This window comes from Podarcis gaigeae, assembly GCF_964106915.1.
Source record: "Podarcis gaigeae genome assembly, chromosome: 1".
NCBI classification, from domain to species: domain Eukaryota; kingdom Metazoa; phylum Chordata; class Lepidosauria; order Squamata; family Lacertidae; genus Podarcis; species Podarcis gaigeae.
This window is the reverse complement of record NC_139678.1, coordinates 136,934,500-136,960,270: the sequence shown is the minus strand read 5'-3', so window position 1 is coordinate 136,960,270 and position 25,771 is coordinate 136,934,500. Positions and strand designations below refer to the sequence as shown.

Sequence of the window (25,771 nt, the reverse complement as noted above, 5' to 3'; positions counted from 1 at the left end):
TCAATGGCTTTTGCACACTTCATGTCTCCAAGTCATGGATGAAAACCAAGCAAAGGTTTGAGGGCGCACCAGAAGAAAACCCAAAGCATAAGGTGCTCTTTGCCAAAAGAGCCAATAGAAAATAAGATGGCTTCTGCTTAGTCCTTGGCAAAAACCAGCTTGTGTTAACCGGGGACTCCAGGCTTGTTTCCTTCCCTTGGCCGTAGGAACAGAGAGTGCAGAGTGTGTAACAGTATTTTGGCTGGGCAGCTTCCTTGACCTTTGTCTGGACCTGCTAACACCAAGCAGAATGCGTGTTCTGGAAATGCCTCAGAACAAGATCAACATTAAATTCAGCTATTTATTTAGGAGAACTATCAAGTGTAATTGTTGACCTTTAAAAATCCACGACTGAGCAAGGTGGCTTGTCCGCACTATTCTTGTTGCAAAGATGGAAAGACTCCAAAATACATGAGGGTGCATGTTCAGTTCACACTCCATCAATGTTTTGCTCTGCAGTGTTACTAGACTGCTGGCTTAGCAACAAAACAAAGCCAGGGCAATAATTCAGTCTAAACTTACGCAAGTGGGAAGTTTCACATTCTGTTTTCCTTCCTTCTTGTTTTCCTTTTTTCTCCCTGATGGATGATATTGGTCTGGAGTAGATTGCATTTTTAAATGAAAGATGGCAGAAGGTGGGTGAATTCTTTGGTTTCTGGCATTTTTCACTACATTTCTTTCATTTGGTAAATGTCTCTGCAAAGTTACAAACTGAAGGGTACTTTTTTATTAAAAAGTTGAATTTACAGTTCAAGTCCATGCAGCATTCTTTCGTAAAAAGCTTAAATTGCCATCCTGTCTCTTTCCCTCTGCAGCGTAATGCTGATGTTTGGAACCCCCAGGACAGCTTAGATCGATTTGGCAGGTTCCTATTATTGGTGTGTTAGCCGTAAAACAGTCCAATGCTGTTGATCCCACTGCAAAGTTATAAGCCATTATCCAGTTATAAGATAGGAGGGTGAATAATTACCTTTGCCTCTGTCTAATGCAACAAGCATTGCCGTTATCAACCCTCAAACAATTAAGAAGGATCCCTTGGCAGGGTGGCACAGATTCCCTCTGTCTTGCATGAAATGATCTCAAATAGGCCAGAAACTACAGGGCACAATTCATGAACCAAGATCTCAGTTCTGTTAAAATAAAGACTGTCTTGATTGCAAGCATGAAACAGATACTTACTTTGTTTTGCAATCTCTGCTTTTATGTGTTTCTGATGCACTTCAGTTTACTGGCGTACTTTTATCAGAATCTTCCATCCTGATTCCAAAAGTTTTCACCCATGGACACTTGGGGGGCGGGCGGAAGCAAGTAACTGTATGTGTGTCTGTGCTCCTATCTGCCTTTTGTGTTCCCCTGGGGTGTGGGGTATTGTTGTCCGTGTTTGCTTGCAGAAAGAGCTACTCTCAGTCTCCACCACTGGATCAGCCTTGTAGTTCAAATTTATTTTCTGCTTGTGTTTCTAGCTGTTTGTGCTGTGACTGTGTGGCTTGTTGTGTAGGATAATTCTTTAGTCTGGCGGGCTACTCTCTACCATCCATTCTTGTGTAGTAGAACAAAGTAATCTTTGCTGCCATATTGCCTACCCACCTCAGCTCTTTCCTCCTTTCTTCCTGTACCAGCAAAGTAGCTCAGTTGGCAGAGCAGGAAACTCTTAATCTCACAGTCATGGGTTCAAGCCCCACTTGGGCAAAAGATTCTTGCATTGCAGAGGGTGGAATTAGATGGCCCTCATGGACCACTGCCTTGCCGTGGCAAAGGGGCTTGAATAACTCAGAAAAGCTATGAGCTATGCTGTGCAGGGCACCCAAGATGGACAGGTCATAGTGGAGAGTTTGACCAAACGTGATCCACCTGGAGCAGGAACCGGCAAGCCACTCCAGTATCCCTGCCAAGAAAACTCCATGGACAAAGACAACAGGCATATAAAAGTTATGACACTGGAAGATGAGCCCCTCAGGTCGGAAGGCGTCCAACATGCTACTGGGGAAGAGCGGACGGCAAGTACAAGTAGATTCAGAGCTGATGAAGCGGCTGGGCCAAAGCCGAAAGGACGCTCAGTTGCGGATATGCCTGGAAGTGAAAGGAAAGTCCAATGCTGTAAAGTCTGTACTTAACCTGAAACTGTTCTTAACCTGAAGCACCACTAATGGGGCCTCCCACTGCTGCCACGCTGCCGGAGCATGATTTCTGTTCTCATCCTGAAACAAAGTTCTTAACCCGAGGTACTATTTCTGGGTTAGTGGAGTCTGTAACCTGAAGCGTATGTAACCTGAGGTACCACTGTTATTGAAATACATACTAAAATCAGTTCAGAATCAAATTAATGGCAACCATTGGGCTAGAGCTCTATGAAGATTACAGAAGTAGAGAGAGGGTCAGACTGTGCCTTGGCCAAAGGCCTGGTGGAACAGCTTTTACATTTTCATCCCACCTTTCTACCAAGGAGGCATAGATCCTTGCTCCATCACCACCAATTTAGGGTGGGATGGTGAAGAAGAGGACTGGGATCCTGAGGTTAATCGTTGTGCGGAACAGGGGGTTCCTGGAGGGGTAGCTTGTTCTAGCCACTCTACCATTTCCTGGGAGGTGTCTTTAGGCTGAGATTGGTCCAAATTCACCTAGCGAGCTTAATGGCAAGGGGGTCTCCTGGGTCCTACTGGTGCCACTATGCCACACTGGATCACTGGATGTAGAAGACCCGAAACAATCTGTACTTAGTGGTTCAAGGCTACATGTTTTGTTAAGAGGTGTATCTTTTTATGCATATGATATTTGAAGAGCAAGATTTATTTGGGCTGACATTAAGAAGGGGGTGGGGTGGGGTGGGGTGAGCGATGGCATCTATGCATCTCAGATCTACAACACATGTGCCACGGTTGCAATACCATGTTTGTGACAACTTTGAAATAACGGCTGAGCCAAAAGAAAGTAAAGCCATGATTTGAATTTTCAAATGGTAGCCGGGGGCTAGCTCGGTTAGTTGCTTTTCCATTCCAAATGTCCCTGAACATACTTTAAATGAGAACAAAACACTAACACGCCAGGGATATGGTCAAGCTAGATTTTTTTTTGTATGGAGGAGCATTCAAGTAGGCAAGCTCCATGTGCAGTGTGAAAGTGATACAATCTAGATTTATCAGTTACAGATAGGTAGCCGTGTTGGTCTGCCATAGTCAAAACAAAAAAAATTCCTTCCAGTAGCACCTTAAAGACCAACTAAGTTAGTTCTTGGTATGAGCTTTCGTGTGCATGCACACTTCTTCAGATACACTGAAACAGAAGTTACCAGACCCTTCTATATAGTGAGAAGGTGGGGAGGGGTATTACTCAGAAGGGTGGTGGGAATGGGTGATTGGCAGATAGCTGTGATGAGCCTGTTGACGACTCTTAACGACTGCAATAGTTCTTACAGGAAAAAGCAAGGGGTGAGAAGGTGAAAAATGGCTTTTGTCATGTATAATGAGATAAGAATCCAATGTCTTTGTTCAGACCAGGTCTCTCCATGGTTTTAAGTTTGGTGATAAGTTGCAATTCAGCAGCTTCTCTTTCCAGTCTATTTCTGAAATTCCTTTGTAGTAAAACAGCTACTTTGAGATCTTGTATAGAATGTCCTGGGAGATTGAAGTGTTCTCCTACTGGTTTCTCTGTCTTGTGATTCCTGATGTCCGATTTATGTCCGTTTATTCTTTGGCGTAAGGTCTGGCCTGTTTGTCCAATATAGAGAGCTGAAGGACACTGTTGGCATTTGATGCCATACACAATCATAACTCTTTCTTGATATATAGCTAGGAATGGTCAAAAAGTCACCATCCTCTCACCTTACCCTGACTTGCCGCATTGGCCATCCCCTCAGAATGGACATGAAGGTAAGACTGAGTGAGGGGACGTGAGACCCAGGTTCTCTTTCATGGCTTAAAGCAAAGAGCCAGAAAGCAGCCTGCCATTTTGTACGTTCAGCCTGCCGCTACCCTCATCTGGCATGACAAATTGGCGTTCCCAGTGTGGCAGCAAAGTAATCAGACTGTGACAAATGGTTTACTTAGAGCAATTTGTTTTCATTTTACTGAAAATTTCCGCAGTCTTAACAAAAGGATTCTCTCTCTTTCTTTCTTTCTTTCTTTCTTTCTTTCTTTCTTTCTTTCTTTCTTTTTCTTCAAATCATGTTTGAACACTGCTAAAAAATGAATGTCTAGTAAACCTGGTCTGTTTTGTGGAGGTGGGTAGCTTTAAAAACCTATTTGTATGTTTGTATGCACTCATCTTGTTTTATTGGCCGAGGGAGCCGGCGTACAGCTTCCAGGTCATGTGGCCAGCATGACTAAGCCGCTTCTGGCAAACCAGAGCAGCGCACGGAAACACCGTTTACCTTCCCGCTGGAGCGGCACCTATTTATCTACTTGCACTGTGTGCTTTCAAACTGCTAGGTTGGCAGGAGCTGGGACCGAGCAACGGGAGCGCATCCTGTTGCGGGGATTCGAACCGCCGACCTTCTGATCAGCAAGCCCTAGGCTCTGGTTTAACCCACAGCACCACCCACATCCTTATACTAGCTGCGTTAATAGACCAAGACACACTATTACTGAAATGTATTGAGAATTCACATGTTACAATAAATCATTTTATCATTATTATTAATGAGTAAGGCCACCTGAACTGCAGGGTCTGGCGTGCCTTGGGATAGAAGTATATTTTAACAATTAGCTTCCACACACAAATACTTCAGGTCTGCTCTGCAAATCGTTTATTTAAAGTTATTACCCATCCTGGTGGTAGCAATAGGTTAAAAGATGTAAAATTTCCAAATAAAATCAGATTTCAGAGAGCTGAAACACGTCTAACGATAATCCTACCTTCCCTGTTTTCCCTCACTTTACTGCAGTCACCCAAAGCTGTCCCAAATTAAAAGTTGTAAGTTGTTTGGACTGCATAACTTTAGGTTATTCTTTGTTTGGAGGCTATTTACAGTTACCATCTTTCCATATTTTTTGTTCTCAAACAGTAATAGTTCAGAAACCAAGCAGGTTATTTTAAATATAGCCAGGATGATTCCCTCCCCTATCGGCTAAATCATTCCACACTCATGAATAATTCAAGCCTCTTCTGCCATTTCGTTTCCGACTCTCCCAAAGTCAGCTTTAGTTATTTCGAATGCATTTGTACTCTCTTCAGAATTTCCATCAATGTGATGAATATGCACAAAACTGATCATTGGGATTCTCTGCATTTTATTTGTAGTGAGCATTTTGGCTTCGCCCCAAAGACCGCACTCTGTGTGTAGAGAGCCCTTCTGCCCATCCAGATCCAGTGCGCCCAGAACGCCAAGCCAAGCCGTGTCTCAGCACAAAGGCGCCCCCTGGGGCCTCCTGGAGCCAAGAGCAGGAGCTGCTTGGCTCCTCGTCTGCTCCTGCTGCCCTTGAGCCAGGGTTCGCTTCAGGCTGGGGCACACTTCCCCGGGGGAAACCTCTCTTTAGCACCCAATGGGAGCAAACTGCAATTGGGGTTTCTCCAGGTTGACATTTGCTCCGATTTAGCGTTAAAGAGCTGGTTTTCCCTGAGAAAGGAGCAGGACAAACAGAAGACTTCTTGGGCTCATGCCTAGAAAGCCAGGCTCAAGCGGAAAACCACTCAGATGCATGTTTTCTAGGCAGGAGACAAGTCTGGACGAGCCCTTAATGTTATGTCTGGCCCAAGCTCATTTTTGAACTCACCCCACAAATCTAAAAAGCAAATAATGTTCTCTTTGGGAGGCCACAGATTTGCTTGTTCACACTAATCCAATGTTTTGTCTTCGTGTTACATGCAAACTGGGTCACAGTGGCCTGAGATGCGTGCTTTCAGGGCCCACCCTATTCCTGCCACCTTAATCTGTTTGGAGTGTTTTCAATTCTGAATTTAAAATTGTTGTAAGCAGCCCAGGGACTTGCTGGTGCAGGTCAGCTAATAAATGTAACCATCACTATCACCAACTCAGTTATTTCTCCCAACCAGGGCAGGATCCTCCCTGAAAACGCTGCTCTGGAGGGACAGCCAACATCTAGGGCCTGTTCTCAGGGGCACTAGAAGGCCATCAGCAACCTTTCGCCCTGTGTGAGTGGAAGCACCTCAGAGTGCAACCTTTGTAGTCCAGCTTACATCCAGCGGTTTGAATCAGTGGCAATGCATCTGTGCATGTTCGCACCCCCACCTCATATGGTCCTTCTGGCAGCATTTGAGGAGCATTATTCTTAAAGTCTTTTTGAAGGAAATATCTTGTGTAGAATCACAGAACAGCCTCCCACTGCCCCAGCCTTCTCGTTTGAGGACAGTAATAAACAAGGAAACCACATTGTGCAATGCTACATGGGGATATAATCCCACAAATCCCTTTTCCTTGAACATTTTGGTTCCATTATCAGCTCCTTTCTCACCATACTGGCAAATGTCACCATAACAGCTTATAAATTGTGTGGGACAAAGCTTGTGTTATTTGCTAACACAACAAAATGAGTTAACAGAGGCCATTACTGCAAGAAGGGTTTCTAATATATCAGCAAACATGATAATGCAATGGAAAATTACTGGTACTAATTTGACCTCCAGAAATACACTAAATAGAATGTTTGACTCACGGTTGCACTGAATAATTTATCTCCAGATGAAATCTGAGGTTTTTGCATAACCTGCTGGTGGTTTGTTGTTTGGGATGTTTTTATTGTCTATGCATCTCTATTAATCTGACTGATGTAGGCGGTTTCAGATTGTTGATATTTGTCTAAGTGTCTAAAATAAGTGTCTAGAATAAGTTAGATTTACAACTTCATAGCAAGATATTCACAGCTATGTAAAACCATGTGAGGAAATTATTTATTCAAGTCCAAGTCCAAGTCCTGAGAGCTTCGCATAGATAAAATTGTAGAAATTCAAAAATAAGGAAAGGGAATTAATTCACTACTGCTTACTGGGCCAGATCTTTAGGGGGGGGGGAGGACCCAGACTCTCTCGACCGCTTTCCTCCAAGTTGTCAGCCATCAGGTCTTCCAGCAACCCACTCGTTCTTCCATTTGGGACTACTGCTGGATCCACTGCTGTTGCTTGAGGCTCAGCTGGGCTCGGTGGAACAAAGTGCCTTCCATCAGCTTGGGCTAGTGGCCCAGTTGCACCCGATCTGTTATCTGTCCTGTCGGTACCTCTAGGTTAGATTACTGCAATACGTTATATGTGGGGTTGCCTCTGAAGAAAGTTTGGAAACTTCAGCTGGTGCAGAATTCAGTGGCCAGGTTGCTCACCAGGGCAAGACGGGTTGAGAGTATAATGCCAATTCTGGCCTCTGTGGTCAAGGCTTTGACCCTGATAGGAGGCAGCGCCTGGGAGCTCCTTGGTGGAGCTGAGTAGCACTTGGCCAGAGCAGAAAGCATCACCTGACAAATGGGGAACAGAGCTTGGCTAGGAGGAGAGATGGGTGAGGTCTCCCCCAAACTCACATTGGATTAACCAGGAAAGGAGACTCTTCCCATCTAGATCATTCCTGGGAGTCTTGAGGAGAACTGCTTACCACATGGGGAGTCCCCAGGCTTGGGAACCCAGCATGCTATTAATCAGGACAACTGAGCAATGACGAGGGAGGAGGAGTGGAAGGGGAGAAACCTCCTTCCTCCTTCTTGACACTCCCATGCCAGCTGCTCCCTGACACTTGCCAAAGAAAGGAAAGGGGCTGCTGTGAAGGCTTTGTAGGATGGTGGGTTGATCTGAAAGCAGGAAAGGATTTGACACAATGCAAGGCTGCTAGGAATCTGCTCAAACTCCCAAGCAACTAGACCAGAGAACCTAGCACTGCATTTGCCACCTTGCTTGAAGCCAGACAGGTCTTCTCCAATATTAGAGTCAGAGATGAGATGATTGGCCGGGGGGGGGGGGGGACTGTGATGTGTCAAATGATGGAGAGATGGGGAGCAAGTTACATTTGCTGAACGTGGCAACAAGAGAAGGGGAAACTAGCATGTTTTGGACACTTATGACCTCTCCTCTCATTAGACAAAGGAACATGTTGCCTTCATCCCACCCTTGTGCTTGTGCACGAAAGAGCATGAAATATCAGGATGATCCTTAAATATAACTGGGTGCCCATTTGATTGGATTTGAGTCATTAGCTAGATTTTCTAGGTCCTAAAACTCAGTTGAACTCTGCAAATATTTATTTTATCTATTTATTTAACAAAATATACATATTTGTAAATTTAAAAGGCTAAGCACTTTACAAAGAATATGAAATGAATGCAAAACTGCCAATAAAAAATAGAAGTTAAAACAAGTTTTTAATTTAAAATAGAAATAAAATCAACAGGTAAAATTATACATTTAAACAAAAATTACAGATTAAAATGTACGTCAACTTTACATGCCTGGGTAGGTTTCCTAAGCAGAAAGGTTTTTTGCAAGTGTTGAGAAGAACAGAGGAAAGGTGACTATCTAATGCCAATTTGAGAACCAGTCCTCCACATGAACCACAATACGGCTTCATGGCTCACTTCAAGCAAAGCAGGAGCAAGAACCATATTCATTTTCCTTTTTTTACTTTCAGTAAAAAAATTCCAAGAAGACCATACAATCCAATTATTACAGAGGAAGTAATATTTGAAATGGAAGTAAAGAAAACGAATCTCTTGTTTGAGATGGAAATAGTGGTGAGTTGGTTCCTGTATGTATAGCATATCTGTGTGTGGTCAATAAGGATGTATGTTGTCTGAGAGTAAGTTTCACTGAATTCAAGGGGATTTACTTCCAAGTTAACCTGGTTAGGATTGCAGTCTTAGTGGATAGAGACCACCTTTGGCAAGAGGCAACACCTTAAAATCAGGGGAGCAGGCAGAGGGCCGCCTTGGTAGTGGTGCCCACCCTGTGAACTGCCCTCCCATCGGGTGTTAAGAAGATGAGTAATTGTATAGAGAAGCTTCTTAAGGTTTAATGTTTTACAATGTTTGTATATTTATATGCTGGAAGCCACCTAGAGTGGCTGGGGCAACCCAGTTAGATAGGTGGGGTACAAACCATAAATTATTTATTATTATACATCAACAAGTTTGTAAATAACAAACTGCAAAGCAATTTTTGTATCTGTTTACATATAAGATGTGCATAGATTTGGTTTTATTTTTATTTTTATTTAAAAAAACTGGTTGTGGAGAAGAAGCACAAAAAACTTTCAAAACAAGAGTCTCTGCCACAATGTGTAGCTGGAAGGAAATCCACTTGATAGCCTGCTTTCAACAGAATCCTCCAACATCCCTATAGTTAGAGAATCGGTGTCTAATATACAACATTCAGTATCTAGGATGCAGGCCATGGCATTTAAGATGGAAATCAGTTCCTGCGGAAGAATTATGCAGTTTGCAAATGTTTGTAAATGCCAGACTGATCCTTGTAATGCAGAGAGACAATTTAGAAAGGAGATAATCCCAACAGGCCACCATTGTTTTTATAATACTAAAATGCATTGCATTCAGAAGCTACAACGTCCACTTGTTGCTACAAAAAAATAGTCATTCAACTAACCTCATTGATTTTGATATTTAAGAATATTAAGGCCCCAAATTGCATATCCTGCTTCTAAACCATTCAGCACTGGCTTCTTGTGCTTTCATATTGTGAAACTGGACCTGCACAGCTACTGTGCATCATTGCCTAATCTAGAAGGCTTTCTTTAAAGCCTTGGGAAAGATTGCTTTCTTACAGCCAAGTTTGAACTTTGAATGAGCCCTATATTAAGGCTCATCAAACTGCTTTTGCAACATGTTGAAGCAGCAAACCCAGGACAAAATTGCCACGAGGTTCTGAGCAGGTGGCTCCAACTACAGTAGTGCCTTGCAAGACGAAATTAATTCGTTCCGCAAGTTTTTTCGTCTTGCGAGTTTTTCGTCTTGCGAAGCACGGTTTCCCATAGGAATGCATTGAAAATCAATCAATGCGTTCCTATGGAAACCGCCTTCAGACCAGGTCCGGGGACAGTCTGTCCCCCGGACCTCTTCTGAAGGCTGGCGGGGGGGGGGGGGACAAGGGCTTTTTTCCCCACCGCCAGCCTTCAGAAGGCTGTTCTGAAGGCTGGCGGTGGGAAGAAAAGCCCTTCTCCCCACCTCCCACCCCGCAAGCTCCGGGGACAGGAGGGCTTAGCTATTGACCGCCAGCATTTTAAAAGCCCCCGGGACAGCGGATTTTAAAATGCTGGCGGGTGGCAGCGAAGCCTCCGCTGTCCCGGGGCGATTTTAAAATGCTGGGGGACGGCAGCGAAGGCTTTGCTGTCCCCCCCCCACAGCATTTTAAGATCGCCCCGGGACAGCGGAGAAGTCTCCACTGTCCCGGGGGCTTTTAAAATGCTGGGGGACGGCAGTGAAGGCTTCGCTGCTGCCCGCCAGCATTTTAAGATCGCCCGGGACAGTGGAGAAGTCTCCGCTGTCCCGGGAAGGCAGGCGGGGAGGGGAGCAAAGACTTTCGCCCCCCGCCGGCCTTTAGAAGAGGTCCAGGACCTCTTCTGAAGGCCGGCGGAGGGCGAAAGTCTTTGCTCCCCCCCCCCCGCCTGCCTTCAAAAGCCGCCGGGATAGCGGAGAAACGCGCTGCGCTTCTCCGCTATCCCGGGAAGGCAGGCGGGGGGGGGAGCATTTTAAAAGCGGTCCGGGATAGCGGGATAGCGCAGCGCAATTCCCTATCCCGGACTGCTTTTAAAATGCTGGCGGTGGGGAGCAAAGCCTTTCGCCCCCCACCGGCCTTCCTGGACCTCTTCTGAAGGCCGGAGGGGGGCGAAAGGCTTTGCTCTCCACCGCCAGCATTTAAAAGAGGTCCCCGGAGATTTCTTCTTGCGAAGCAAGCCCATAGGGAAATTCGTCTTGCAGAACGACTCAAAAACGGAAAACTCTTTCGTCTTGCGAGCGTTCGTCTTGCGGGGCACCACTGTATATGTAACACATCAGTTTTGTGCTGAGAGCCAGTTACAAAACTTGTTTGTTTCCTAGCTAGTAAATAAAGGCAGTTAAAGGGTTATTTACTCTGAATTGGTTGAGTGGGAGAGTACAGTCAGCATTCATGACATGCGTGCATTTGGAGAGAAAAATCAAAATGTAGGATTGGGATTAATAAACACCAACCTTTTCTTTGCATCACTAAATATCAAACTTTGCAATCTTTAATGGCATCTAGTGATCTGTAAAATAGTGACATTTGAAGCTGGGGAGAGGTGAAAATTGTATGGCTTTTGGCAGGCTGTTAATCATACTCTGGTCATAATTAGTTTATGTTAAAATATGCTGAAACTAATATCATAGGTAAATTTGCATTGTTGAAACAGGGACTGCACAATGTAGCCCCGGATTTGGCGCTGAAAGGCACATCACAGCAGTCCTCCCTCTAGCTCTTATTCTGACAATATTCTGCACCATAATTTCCAATAATGCAAAAAATGAAACAAAAAACCCTTTCTCTGCAGATGGAAAGAATGTGGATAAAGCTATTTGTATGCATCCAGTAATTAATTAATTAATAACTGAACGTGTTGAATGAATGAGAAATTTCAATAACTTCAGAATTAAAATTTTAATTTCAAACTGCTGAAATGCTGCTTTTGAAATTTGATACTCCTAGTTCAAGAGAGAAAAAATCTAATTCTTAGATCAATATATACTTGCTAACTAGCACATCTTAGTGAGTGTGATGGGGTTTACTTTCGTATGTGCAACTTAAGTCTGCACGCCTGTTGTTTGAAAGTATATCGCTGTTGCCAAGAGTCTGTTTGGCAAGTCATCTTTCTTCCCTAAAATTCCTAGAGGAGAGAGCATCTATAAATAGGAATGATGAAATAATTTAAATAATATAGATTTGTTTTATTTAATTTTTTGCAAACAAATTTAGACTATTTCCAAATTTTCAATTCAGTTGTGTGACTCCTATAGTTGGAAGGAAAGAACTTTACATTAAAATACAGATACATAAATATTCCTTGTTGCACAATTGCTCTGTTCAACATTTGGGTTCAACAACCCAATGCCGTATTGAAAAACTTCATTTTTAGTATTTATTTAAATAAAAATGAAATTATCCTCCCTCCTTTTCAAAACGGAAAGCCTGAATTGGTCAGTCCATTTCCTTTCTGGAAGCAAGGAAGTGACCTTCAAAGCTCACTTGAGGTCCTGTCTCTTTAGAGTTAATGTCCATTCCCTTGTTAGTGATAATAAACTGTATTACATTCCACTTCACACTGAGGGAAACGATCTCCATAATGCCAAGTATTTTTTGTTTAAAAAAATAAAAGGTCAGCACATTATTCTCTTTGTGTTTTATAAAAAGGATAACATAACTACCGTAGTTCAAATATTTTCATAGAAGATATATGCCCCCCATAGTATTTATGTTTTGCACCTAAGTAGCCAACCTAGCAGTTCAAAAGCATGCCAGCACAAGTAGATAAATAGATACCGCTCCGGCGGGAAGGTAAACAGCGTTTCCGTGTGCTGCTCTGGTTCGCCAGAAGCGGCTTAGTCATGCTGGCCACATGACCCGGAAGCTGTGCACCGGCTCGCTTGGCCAATAAAGCGAGATGAGCGCCGCAACCCCAGAGTCGTCCACGACTGGACTTAACTGTCAGGGATCCTTTGCCTTTTTAACTTGGGAAAATACTGATCTATTCATCAAAGGTACCATATAATTTAATAGCCTGGTCAAAAATGGGAGCTTCAGAATGCTTTGCTCTTCAGCTTGAGGGCAGAAAGACTCCCATTGCAGGAGCCTCTGAAATATTTTCAAGGGCCACTCAAAGAGCGTGTGAGGGCTCCAAGAGGGTCGGGTCAGGGTGTTTTCTCAACTTGCCAGACTCCCTTCTGGCCCCTCTCAGGTGGGTGCCGTTGCTATTCGAATAGAAGGAGGGAGGTGTTCGTGGTGAGTTCTGGTAGCACTTTTTCTGGGGAAACAGCACTGTGCAGGGTTGCCTAAGGGCATGAAGGTCTTCAGGAAAATTCTAACCATGTCCAGCTGAACATTGCTAGACTATTCCTAGGTACCTTTTGAGGCAAGACTAAAAGTTGGAAGGGGAGGAAAAGTTGGGATAGGAGAGCAAACAACCACCGGATGTTGGGGATGGGCTGGTGCATGTGACTCGATACAGTCTGAACCCTCCCCATGTGTTCTTTGGGATGAAGCACATCACAAAGATTCATAGACCTAATCAACTTGTCTATACAAACCACTATCTCCAATTACACAATAAGACCTAATTCATTTAAGTAATTCAATTGCATGATTAATAAAAACCACAGTATGGTATTACTAAGGACAGAAAATTGCAGAATTGTAGATTCTGTGGCTTTAAAGTAATTCTCCAGGAACCTCTTACCTTCTCTCTGCACTATTGGCCTATATGACAGGCCTTAATTAGCACAGATTTTTCACGTTCATGGGTAGATTGGAAATTTGGAGGCAGTTAATGAGAAAGGTCTATTACCTTGACCAGGCTAAAATTACAGTTAGAGGACATTTGCTTGCTCCTATGGCTCACTGCATACAAATATTTAAATATTAACATACTGCATACACACACACACACACACACACACACACACATATCTGCGGTATGTTAATATTTAAATATTTATTTATATAAATATCCCGTGATCTTTAACATTGCAGTGGCTTAGCACCACCTAAGCTCTCAGGTTATACCAGAAGGATGATGGTGATTGACTACAATAATTTAATTCAAGAAAAAGATAAATTTGAGAACACCTCAGAATAGTGAAGAAGGCCTATAGAAGTGTGTTGCATCATGGCATCCTTTTATAGGCATTTCAGGAAAAGTACGGTTGGCCAGGAGGTGCCTGCAGAGCATCAGATAATAATGGATTATTATTATTATTTTTTTAAAAAAGAATGATAGCAGCAGTAGATTTAAAACAACAACAACACTCCACAGCCAACTTTCCAGCCAACTCCTTTCCCTTCTCCTCCAATGGTAAAAATAAAACCTGGCAGAAAACACCCGTTCATTGCGTCTTGTCAGTTCTAGCTCCGCATTGTTTACCGAGACAGACAGACCTGGAGCTTTCCAGAACTGGACGCTTCCCATCACCTGCTAGCTGAACCTTTTAACTGGAGGTCCCAGGAACTGAACCTAGTACATCCTGCAAGCAACGCAGATGCTCTGTCACCAGACAACGGCCCTTTTCCAGCAGCTTGGCTGTTGCAAAATACAGCAAGACACAGCCTCAAAGGGGCTCAATTCTGCATAGACTTCCCAGGTAGCACATTTAGGGCAGTTGGGTTACAGGGAGCCTCCAAAGATCATGAGAAGCAGCACTTCCTCTGCGGAGGAGGAAAGCCACGCCTCCGGTGGGGAAGGGATGCAGGGTTCGGAGGATGCAAGGGAGAGCCAAGGCACCGTGCATGAGCAAAGCGGGGGGGGGGGGGGAGGAGGAAGGTTCCCCTTTGCCCATGCCCTCTTTGTGCAGTCGGCTTACGCGCAGAGAGGGGAGGCGTAGGATGAGGGTCAAGAGACTACTCTGCTGGTGAAAGTTCAAGGACCGCCCACTCCCAGATTCTGCTAGTGACTGAGCAAGACATGGAATTGAGACGTTCTGCACTGTAAATGTTTTTGCACCGATAATAAAGCCTTTGAAAAGACCAGTGGGGGTCTTGCCTGTTCGCCCTCGAGCAACCACTGGGCATAACAGGGAACTCAAATTCCTATATCAACATTATGTGCCCGTCTCAAATCATACAATATCCTGTTTTACATCATTTTTATTTTTAGGCAGTTATTTTATTATATATTTATATAACCAAGTCTCAATTACAAAATAACCTATCCCTTCACAGCTATTCCTAAGGGGTTTGATTTGGACAGAGTTTGCTCCCCTGATGTTTTTTTATCAGCCTAGTGTGATACATTTCTCGGAGCCCTGCTTGAAAAGTCCACCCCCCAAATCTTGGGATTTTCAGAACATGTTGCCTTTCCTTCTAGCCAAACCTTGCCCTCCCCGCTCACATTAGACGAGCTCACCACAGCTGGTACAAATCAAATAAATAGCAGGTTTGTATATGCTCAATAAGTTAAGGCAATACTCAGTTAGTTATGATGATGCTAAAATATATTTCTGTGTACTGTGCTCTGAGACAAAGAATCAGGCAGAATGTATTCTCGTAAATGAGGCTTTCCCCCTTTCTGACCTTTCTTCCTAAAGCCTTAGGATTAAATGCAAATTACATGTGTTTACATTTCCAGTGTTTTAATAACTATGAAGCTGTGATCTATTAAAGCTGAAATGTCTAGTTAAAAAAAAAAAGACAGATGGATTGATTCCATGATTCCAGTCCCATGGAAATTACTTGAGGCCATATTTATTATTATTGTTGTTCATTCTATTATTATTAATTATTATTATTATTATTATTCCATTTATCCAACTGGGTTGCCCCAACTCCAATCAAAATATTAAAAACACAATGAAACATCAAATAACCCAAGTTATTGTGATTCTGAACATGGGGGTTCCATTTGCAGTTACCATGGCTTAGCAATAGTACCTTCATAGGCCTATCTTCCCTGAATTGGCCTGATTCTGAACTGATGCTCTTTTTCTATAGGAAATGAGAAGAGAGGAAGAGCTGAAGGAAAGAATAAAGAAATACATGCTCAATGGGAGAAAACCTCCTCCAGAATCCCCAGGTACGGTACCATCTTGCATGAAGTTCAGCTTATGTTTCAGGAGGACCATGTCAGCAAGCAATACACTGCAGGATGCCCGAGAATCCCATGGAAAAGTCCAGCCAATTATTGGCAACGTACAGGGCTGGCCCAAGACATTTTTGGCCCTGATATCCCTCCCCTGCCAGGGAGAAGGGGTGGGTGAAGATCTACATCAGGAACATGGATGGAATCAAGATCTACATTGGGATCTACACTGTGCCCCTCTGGATTCTGCCACCTGAGGTGGTTGCCTCCCCTTGCCTCATGAGTGGGCCAGCCCTGATAACACAGTTGGCATTCATTGGATCTGGATCCAATCCAATACCTGCTGTCTCTCCTACCGCACCCTTGACATTGGTGGAGGGCAACTTGAGATCCATGAGGAATGAGGCCACAGCTCTTGGATGAGTGTCCAAATGCACTTTTAATAAGAAGGGCAGCTTACATTCAACATTAGTGCTCCAATCCCATTCCTCAACAAACCCACCATTCACACAACCCTTCTGTCCATGGGGACCATTGTGAGCAGAGCAGGCTGTGCCACAGCTTCCCTTTGCAGAAGAACCAAAATTCTGTCCGCATTGTGTTCTGATGGAAGCATGACTTTCTCAGTATTGTGCCATGCTCAATTTTGTGCCATGCTCAGTCCAGGCTGTGTGTCTGTATATCAGGCCCACTTGACGGAGACTCAATTAGCTGGATAGGCTACGTCTAAACATGTGCAAGACCCTCTTGAGAAATTACCCGGGATGATCCATTTACCTCTTTAGTCAGCTGTGAATTTCCAAAGGCTCCAGCAGAATTTGGCCCACACTCTTCAGCTATTATCCAAATATTCACAGCTTGATATTCAAAGGCTTCAGACTATGGCCATTTTAATAACAGTTGGAGAATCAGGGCAAACAGTACCACATGGGGAAAACCAGACCAATATCACTGGCTGGATATTACAATTGTCATGGTTCTTCCCACTTGATCACCCCTCTTCCATGTCTTTTCTGAATTCCAGTATTACTGGAGCAGCAGGATTGAACCACCAAGGAATGCTAATCACACTCCTTTTGTGACATAACAATTGCTCATTAGCCCTTTGTGCTGCCTATGAAAGAAACATTTATTGCAATTGAATCAGCAGGTCATTAAATCCATCCTGTGAAAAACCACAAATCTGTGAATACACCATGAATTCAACACGGCACACTTACACACATCCTGAACTTATCTTCTGCTACAAGAGAGTCCTTCACCCCTTGTTCTCTGGTCAGATTTGAATATCAAGGGTGGGGTACGGGGAAAATTCCACACACAGAAGCAACTATCTCCTTTCCATCCCCCTCCTCCCCCAATGAAGAAATTAATTAAATGATGTCATGCTTGATTTTATCTGATTTGAAAGCAATTCATCACTCTTTTGCTAGTTCTATTAGTCCAGGCGATCAGCATGTTAATTCATTTGTGAGAATAAGCTCAAGGGTAATTACAGCGGGGAAACTTAATGCCTAAACGTGTTAATGTCTGTAATCAGAACTATTTTCTCAGTGCGGAACAATTGTTAGACAATTACAGTTGGATATGATTGCCCTGGTAGACAACAGAGGCCATGTCAAGAGGGAGATATCAGAGGCTTGTTTTGCAAGTACAGTATTATAAGCAAGCTCATTTTCCTGAAGCCTCTTTTGTCTGGCTCCTGCCAATCTGTCTTCTTTCCTGAAACACTGCACTGTTAATCATGTTGAAAAGTTACCAACTTTTCTCTTTCTTCTTGTGAGGACAGGGAAGGGGCATAAAGGACACAGGAGACAAGAAAATCACTTGCTCCTGTAAATGTCACCAAGTTTTGCTGGGCTGAGAGGTACCACCTGTGTGATAAGATGCTCCTAATTTTCTGCAGATCCTAATAAGCAATCAGCGTTGCTTACCGGTAAATAGGAATGGATAAGCAAGGTGGACTACTTTTTTTTTTAACAAAAAAGGAGAGGTTTCATTCCCACCTGCAGACCAAATGAAATGAAATAAATTAGCTATATGGCAGGAAGACTTTTATTTTGATACTTATATTGGGATCAAGCCAGCTATGAGGAACGTTATGGGTTAGAGGTGATAGCAGAGATTATCAATTAAATGTGCTGACGAAGGGCAACCAATATTGAGAAATACCATTCAACCGCTCTCTTCCCCAACCCCTTTCTATGCCTCATAGAGGCTGCTGGAGGCTTAACGGAGGTGGTGATTCTGAGCTTGAGCTGTGCTACCTCAGACTGTAGGTTGGGTCTCCATACAAAATAAATGAATAAAATCCCACCATATAAAGAGTGGTCATCCTAAGGGAGAAGGCTAGGCCAGACCCCTTTTCCCTTTCATGCTAGGGGGTGCTTCTGTTTGTTTTTTTTTTTTAATAAATTTTTATTAGGGGTTTTTACAAAATAAAGTACAAAGATAAACAACCTTTCTTTTATCTCAACAGAGTTTCATGACTTCTTTGGACTTCCTCACATCTCCCGCTGCCATTTTCATCATCATAAATTTTTCCCAGCAATTTATCATCTAATTTGCAAATTTTATAACCACTTATTTAAATATAATCCTCTGTAAATTAATTTCTCTTAATCTCACTTTACATCCCATTTCGATCCGATTTTGTGGTGGCCAATTATTTATGATCAAACATCCTACTTAACTTTCCACCAAATCACAATATTTTTGTAAATAAGTCTTAAATTTCCTCCAATCTTCTTCAACCCTCTCTTCTCCCAGGTCTCGAATTCTGCCAGTCATCTCAGCCAGTTGCATATAGTCCATCAGCTGCATCTGCCATTCTTCCAGAGTGGGTAGATCTTGAGTTTTCCACTTCTTGGCAATAAGTATCCTTGCTGCTGCTGTTGCGTACAAAAAGAATGTTCGGTCCTTCTTTGGCACCATCTGGCCGACAATGCCCAGGAGGAAGGCCTCTGGTTTCTTAAGGAAGGTATACTTAAATACCTTTTTCAGCTCATTATATATCATTTCCCAGAAGACCTTCACCCTGGGACAAGTCCACCAGAGGTGAAAGAATGTTCCTTCATTTTCCTTACATTTCCAACATTTATTGTCTGGCACATGGCATATTTTGGCTAGTTTAACTGGGGTCATGTACCACCTATATATCATTTTCATTACATTTTCCTTCAGAGCATTACATGCCGTGAAGTTCATCCCCGTGGTCCACAACCTTTCCCAATCCTCAAACATAATATTATGCCCAATATCCTGTGCCCACTTTATCATGGCCGACTTAACCATTTCATCTTGTGTATTCCATTTCAACAGCAAGTTGTACATTCTTGAGAGTACTTTAGTCTTAGGTTCTAACAATTCTGTTTCCAACTTCGATTTCTCCACCTGGAATCCTAACTTTTTATCCTTTTTAAAAATTTCTTGAATCTGAGCGTAATGTAACCAGTCTCGCACTTTGTCTTTCATTTTTTCCAAACTCTGCAATTTCCAATTGTTGCCCTCTTTCTCTATTATTTCCCAATATTTCGGCCATTTGGCCTCCATATTGGGTCTTTTTCGGGCCTTAGCCTCCAGAGGTGATAGCCATCTTGGAGTTTTATTTTCCAATAGGTCTTTATATTTTGTCCAGACATTAAACACTGCTTTCCTGACAATATGGTTCTTAAAGGCCTTATTGATCTTAACTTTGTCATACCATAAGTATGCATGCCAGCCAAATGCATTGTTAAAAGCCTGCCTGGTCTTTATGAATTATCTCATTTAAAACTCTTTTGAGTCTTCCTGCCAAAACGTCAGCAAATATTTTGTAATCCACATTTAAAAGGGAAATGGGACGGTAGTTCTTAAGTTGTGTCTTTTCAGTTTCTGATTTTGGTATCAATGTGATGAAAGCTTCCTTCCACGATTCAGGCGCCTTCTTTCCCTCCATAATTTCATTGCTGACCTCCATCAGTGGTTGAATCAAATAGTCACTTAATGTCTTATAGTACTTGGAGGTCAAGCCATCTGGTCCTGGAGACTTGCCCAACTTCATATTCTGAATGGCCTGTTCTATCTCTAATCGTGTTATTTTACTATTCAGGAGTGATCTATTTTCTTGTGATAGTTTTTTAAGTCCATTTTTCTCCAAAAATTTTGCAATCTCTTCCTCCTTTTGTGGCCCTTGAGTGTATAATTTCTTAAAATATTTCTGGAAACATTTTCTAATTTCCACCGGGTTCTGAATATTCCTTCCTTCTATTTCCAAATTTGTTACTATGTTCAGCTTTTGTCTCTTCTTCAACTGCCAAGCCAGCAGTTTCCCACATTTATTAGCCGATTCAAATGTTTTTTGTTTCATTGATTTAATCTTCCATTCTATTTCCTGATTTATCAGTTTAGAATATTGTGCCTGATGAAGTTTAATTTCTCTCAAAATCGGCTGTGACTTCGGGTTTACTCTTAGTTTCTTCTCTAACTCTTTAATTTTCCCCAAAATCTTGTCCTTTTTCTCATTTTGTAGTCTTTTCTTTATGGCGTTCTGTTGTATCAAGAACCCTCTCATCACAGCTTTGCTTGCGTCCCAGATTGTTCTTTTTTCCACAGCAGTGTTCAAATTTATCTCAAAATAGTCCTTTATTGTTTTTTTGGCCTTCTTGATAATCTCCTGATCTCTAAACAAGTTGTCATTCATCTTCCATCTAAAGGAGCCGGTTGGTAATAATGTCATGTCCATTTTCAACGCGTTATGATCGGAGCAGGTCTTTGGGCAGATTTCCACTTTCTTCACCTTAGGAGCCAGACCTCTAGAAATCCATATTTGGTCAATTCTTGTCCAGGTCAGTTGGGCTTCAGAGAAAAATGTTCCTTCTTTCCCTAAGGGGTTCTTTGTCCTCCATATATCAATCCAGTCCATGTTGTCTGTCATTTCAAAAAAGGTCTTTGGTAGTCTGCCTTCTTTAGTAACCTTTTGGCTTTGTGACCTATCCATGTTCGTTGAAACGATCCCATTCATATCTCCCATCATGATGATGTTATCATAGTCCAGATAATCCAGCATAATCTCATGCAACTTCTTGTAAAATTCTGATTTCCCTTCATTTGGAGCGTAAATTCCTAATATCAAAATTTTCTCTCCTTGGTGCTGTATTTCAATTGCCAAAATTCTTCCATGTTCATCTTTAAATAGAAATTTTGGTGAGAGGCTCTCCTTTGCATATATCACCACTCCTCTCTTCTTAACTGAGTCCGAAGATATAAATTCTTGGCCTAACCTTTTATTTACCAATATTTTTCTGTGGAGCCTAGTCACATGTGTTTCTTGTAAACAAGTAATGTCTAGTTGCTCCTTTTTTAATATGTGAAAGATTTTCTTCCTTTTTTCCGGACTGTTGCAGCCATTTATATTCCAACTTAAAAGTTGCAGAGACATCCTGGATAGATCTGTTTAGTTTCCTTGGGATGGTATTTTGTTCTGTGAGTCTTCAGGGTTCTGAGGTACAGGCACCTGTGGTGGTTCAGGCCCTGAGGGTAGTTCAAGTCCTTTATGAAGGTCCTCTCCGTAGGCAGTCAAAAACTTATCCCTATCTTCCAAAGTTCTAATTTTAATCTTCTTCCCTCTAAAGGTAAAAGATAATCCTTGGGGAAAGTCCCACCTAAAGATGATTGAGTTGCTTCTCAGCAGTTTTACTAAGTCCAAATATTCAGATCTAAGATCCAACAGCTGTTTAGGAATGTCCTTAAAAATCTCAATTCTTTTGTCCGAAATGTTCAGGGAGCTTCCGTAGTGCAGGCCCAAAATCTTGTCCCTTTCCTCCTTTGATCTCAACGTAATCAAACAGTCTCTGGGCTTTTCTCTCTTTGTGAGTCTTCCAAGTCTGAAGGCTGACACAATTTTAAAGTCTTCCTCCTCTAAACCCCAGAACTTGGAGAATTCTTTGGTCAGAAACTCAGCTAGATTACCTTCTTCCACTTCTGGTATCGATCTTATCCTTAAATTAATCTCCCTGTTCCGAAGTTCCAACATGGAGAGGTAGGTCTGGTGTTCCCCAACCTGCTTACTGAGCGGCCTTACTTCTTTTTCCAACTCTCCCACTCTTTGGCTGGTCTCTTCGGCCAGTTTCTGATTTTCACCTGCAGCCTCCTTCAGTTGTCCGATTGCTTGTGCATTCTGTGCAACTTGCCCAGATAATTTGTTTAAAGTTTCTGTATTAAGGTCAATTTTCGCAGTTTGTTGGTCAACTTTCCTGTCCAAAGACTCCAATTTCTCAAGAATTCTCTCTAATACAGAACCAGATCCTCCTGAGGCCATCTCTTCTAGTTGTAAATCCTCAGTTTCTTCCTCCCCTGCCTGTGACAGGGAGGTAGCTTTTTCCTCCGAGGGCAAAGTGGGCACAGATGATCTGCGTGCTTGTGAGGCTGCAGTTACGGTTGTCAGAGTTGTTTGTCTGGTTCTTAATCCCTTTCTTTTTGCGCCACTCATTCCAAAGTTATCTAGCAGTCAAGGTCAAGCTGAGTTGTTCCCATGGGAAAGCTACGGCCCAGGTGGTAGCAATCAAACAGAGGGCCGGGAAATAGAAAGTAAAACAATGTTTTTGTTGTAAATCCTCAATCCTCTAGGGGGAGCATAAAATGTCCTAGGAAGAAGAGTCCATTCCACATACGAAATCTGAACCAATACTTAGGGATCTTCACAAAAGTAGTTTTAGCAGAGTTGGTTTTAGGTTTGCCACAATATTTCAAGTTGTGCTTACTGGAGTTCCAAAATGCAAGAACGTAGCCATTCTGAACTCCCTCAGACTGTCTCAAAGTTTAAATAGAATGTATCCAAATTTGCAGTCTGACAGTTCTACTGCTCAGGCAGTTCTGACACCTGGGCTTCTTAAACAGAATTGTAATCCACAAAGAAGAGAGTATATAAGTCCTAATAAAAGTCCAAAAATCAATTGCTTACAGTCTTTAAAGGGAAAAGTAATTTCTGCGGGTGCTCAATCTGAGCTGTCAAAAGTTCTCTCTATGCCTCCACTCCTCCTGCTCTTTGCTTTAAAAGTCAATGGCTGCGGAGGACGGACTTCCTTTTCCTCGTCTCTCCGCTTTCAGCTTATTTTCAATATTTTTAGTCCCGAAATTTAATAAAGTCCTCAATTACTCACGGGTTGTTGCGTTTTAGAATCTTGTGTTGAAGGAAGAAAGGTCGGCGCTCACCGGCAACGGCAGCGCGGCTTCGCTCCGCTGAATGCGCATAGACCCACAGCGCCGCTACCCCCTCTGCGATCCGGAGCCCCTTACGGGGTTCCCTCAGCGTTTCGGGGGTAGCTCCTGGCGCCCGCCGGGTCCCGAGACCGCAGGCTTCCGCTGCCTGCGGTTTTCCAGAATGGGTCTCCGCTTCGCCGTAGCGGACGACCCTTTTCCAGCGTAGCTTCCCTCTCCCGGTTAGGAAAGGGCAGCCATTACCGTTCGCGCCGCCTCCGGAAGTCCGGGGGGGGGTGCTTCTGTTTGGTCTGTTCCCAAATTGTAAAGAATGATATGTTGTTGTTTTTTGCTATGTACAAGCAATGGGACTAGCCAGGCCAGACCTTTGCCCTGTCTGGCTGACCCAACACCTGATTTATATTAAAGAATACAAAGTGTTCTCTGCCTGCATTCAGACTTCCTTTGCTATGGTCAGAAAGGCTCAGTGTGTTCACACCTTCCTGAAGCACCGGCAGCAGTATGAGCCCCAATTTGACTGGTGTTTTCTTCTCCACCGTCCTATATTATGAGCCCTCAAGGTGTATCTCCACAGATTGTCCAGAGATTTTGTACATTTATTTACTTAAATATGACTGAACCCAGCCCAGCCCAGTCTCTTGCATTGTCAGTGGCTGTGAAATCAAGGAGGCGGCTGGGCTCAGCAAAAGCTGGGGAACGAGTATCAGCCCATAGATGTGCACCACTAAATGCAGGCATTGCTGTTCCGTCCGGTGAGCATACTGATGCATTTCAGGAAAGCTGTGGCCGCCCAAACTAAAGAGGGCAGCTGAGTATGGCCCAGGCCCAGATAAGACTTGCCAGGTATATTTCCCCAAGATCCATTAAAAAAAATAAAAAATTCCTGAGATGATCCTGGCATAAAGGCCCTCCTCTGCCTCAGATCATTTTAAAATTATGAGGGAGCCTCTGCCACCAGATCAGCAGTGGTGTCCCTGCTGCAAAAGGACCAACCTTGACAATCTCTCATGGGGTGGTTTCATATTTATTGCAGAGGAGTGGGTGTGTCTGGGAAATGCAAAGGTTCCCTTTCAGGCAAGCCTGTGCCAATTAGGATGCACCAAGTGGACTGGAATCCATCGGTTCTGCCTCGTGGCCCACTGGGAGCTCTTCATTCCCAAGCAGGCAGCAAAACAAGGAAGTTGATTGAGCCTCTTTTGGCTCACCAAACATGGCTAGTGGGTGACAACAGCTGCAGGTCAGCTTTTAGAGGCAATGGTGACTCACCTTTGAACTTCGGCAGTTTGCCTCTTTGTCTCTCCTTACACAAATGAGAATAAAACAGGCCGCAGCTTTCTGGTCACATGAAAGTAGCACATCTAATTCGTTTTCCTCTTTCGCCATCAACAGGCTGTTTAATCTGCAGAAGAGCTTGCTTAGCATTTGCTAGCTGAACACAGTGTGATTGCATTTGGGAAGGACAAGAGGGGATTAGCAGGAGGAGATCCCGAGGGGTCTTCTGCTGCGCTAAACTAGTCACCCTTTCCTGCCTTTCCCTGTAGTGATCTCCCAGCTCAACTAGGCTGGCCAGCTGCCTTCTCTTTCATTCCAACTCAACCCAAAGGCTCTAGGAGTCTAGAAGGTGCATTGAGCTGAGTTAGTCTGGGAATACTGGGTATTTGCTACAAATACCTCGTATCCCACTGGTGTTTTAAGAAACCTATTTTCTGGCATTGGAAGAAAAGCCGCCAGCTGAAGGGGCCTCAATCTGGTGTTGAACACAAGGGTCTTATGTTCATGTGAAGCAAAACCAAATAATGCTTCCTTCTCCCTCCACCATTTTGATTCCAACAGTCCCTCAGCCGGAGAAAAAGGAGAGGAGAAAAGTAGAGCCCGCAGTATGGGAATGACTGTCAAGGCCCAGGAGGAGGTGAGAATAAAGCATAGGGTACAAATCCCAAAATCTCTAGAGTTCAAATCCCCGCTCAGCCATGAAGCTCACTGGGTGAGCTTGGGGGCCAGCCACTGCTCCTCAGCCTTACCCACCTCACAGGCTTGTTGTAGGGATTAAAAGAGGAGGGGGAGAACCTTGTTAGCCCCCTTGATCTTCATGGAGGAAACAGTGGGCTAGAAATGCAACAAACAAACATACATTTCTAGAGAAAGACAGGCGCCAGTTCTCCCCTGTGCAGGCCCATGCCAGATATCTTACTGCTTCCCCAAAGCTATTTTCCAAGACCAGATGAAGGCCAATGGTTGGTAAAAGAGCCTGGGGAGTATATGCAGTAGGAGACCAGGGGGGCTTAGGAAAGGTAAGGCATCCACCTTCTACTTGCTGATACTATTTTGAAAATCCTGCTGCTGCCACAGCTGATGCACACATTTAGGGAAATACAAGCATGACAGGTAATTCTGCCCACAGTGTGAATACTTTTGGAGCATAGTGTAACTATTTCTCCTGGTTGTCCTTTTCAAGGACAGAACCCACCCTATACTCCCCTGGTTGATGCCGTTTAGGGACGGAGCAGCAAGGAAGAACAATCCTTTGCTTCCCACTGGTGGGGCAAAGCAAACAGTACAGAAGCAAAGCACTTCACTGCTAGAATGAATGTAGGAGTAAGCTGTTGTAGTTCGAAAAGGCACCTAAGGTTTAATCACTGTAGTATTTTTAAGAGCCTTATGCACATGCTGCTTTAAAATTCTGATGTAAGACTAGAATATGCCCTCCTTGAATATTTGATATCTTGAACAATGCCTGGACCCTAATAAAATTCAAAATGTAATCAATTAAATCAATTAGAAGATTAAATTCTACCATGCTATGTGTACCACTAGCAAAATTTACAAATCACATAATCAATGCAATCCATTAAC

At 43.3% G+C, this 25,771-nt stretch overlaps 1 protein-coding gene across 1 annotated transcript; it reads left to right on the top strand.

Moving 5' to 3' along the window:
• The first annotated feature begins 8,376 nt into the window (after positions 1-8,376).
• Positions 8,377-24,829, top strand: LOC310833172 (uncharacterized protein). The gene is made up of 3 exons (XM_083715613.1): positions 8,377-8,699; positions 15,634-15,715; positions 24,752-24,829. The coding sequence occupies exons 1-3, from the start codon at positions 8,535-8,537 to the stop codon at positions 24,805-24,807; spliced, it is 303 nt and encodes a 100-aa protein (XP_083571739.1). The 5' UTR covers positions 8,377-8,534; the 3' UTR covers positions 24,808-24,829.
• Positions 24,830-25,771: the final 942 nt, after the last annotated feature.

Bases quoted from the DNA above. Each gene is read 5' to 3' on its own strand.
- LOC310833172 (XM_083715613.1), top strand. From the start codon at position 8,535: ATGGCTCACTTCAAGCAAAGCAGGAGCAAGAACCATATTCATTTTCCT. The intron at 8,700-15,633 runs GTGAGTTGGTTC...CTTTTTCTATAG, and splicing joins TGTTTGAGATGGAAATAGTG to GAAATGAGAAGAGAGGAAGA. The intron at 15,716-24,751 runs GTACGGTACCAT...TGATTCCAACAG, and splicing joins ACCTCCTCCAGAATCCCCAG to TCCCTCAGCCGGAGAAAAAG.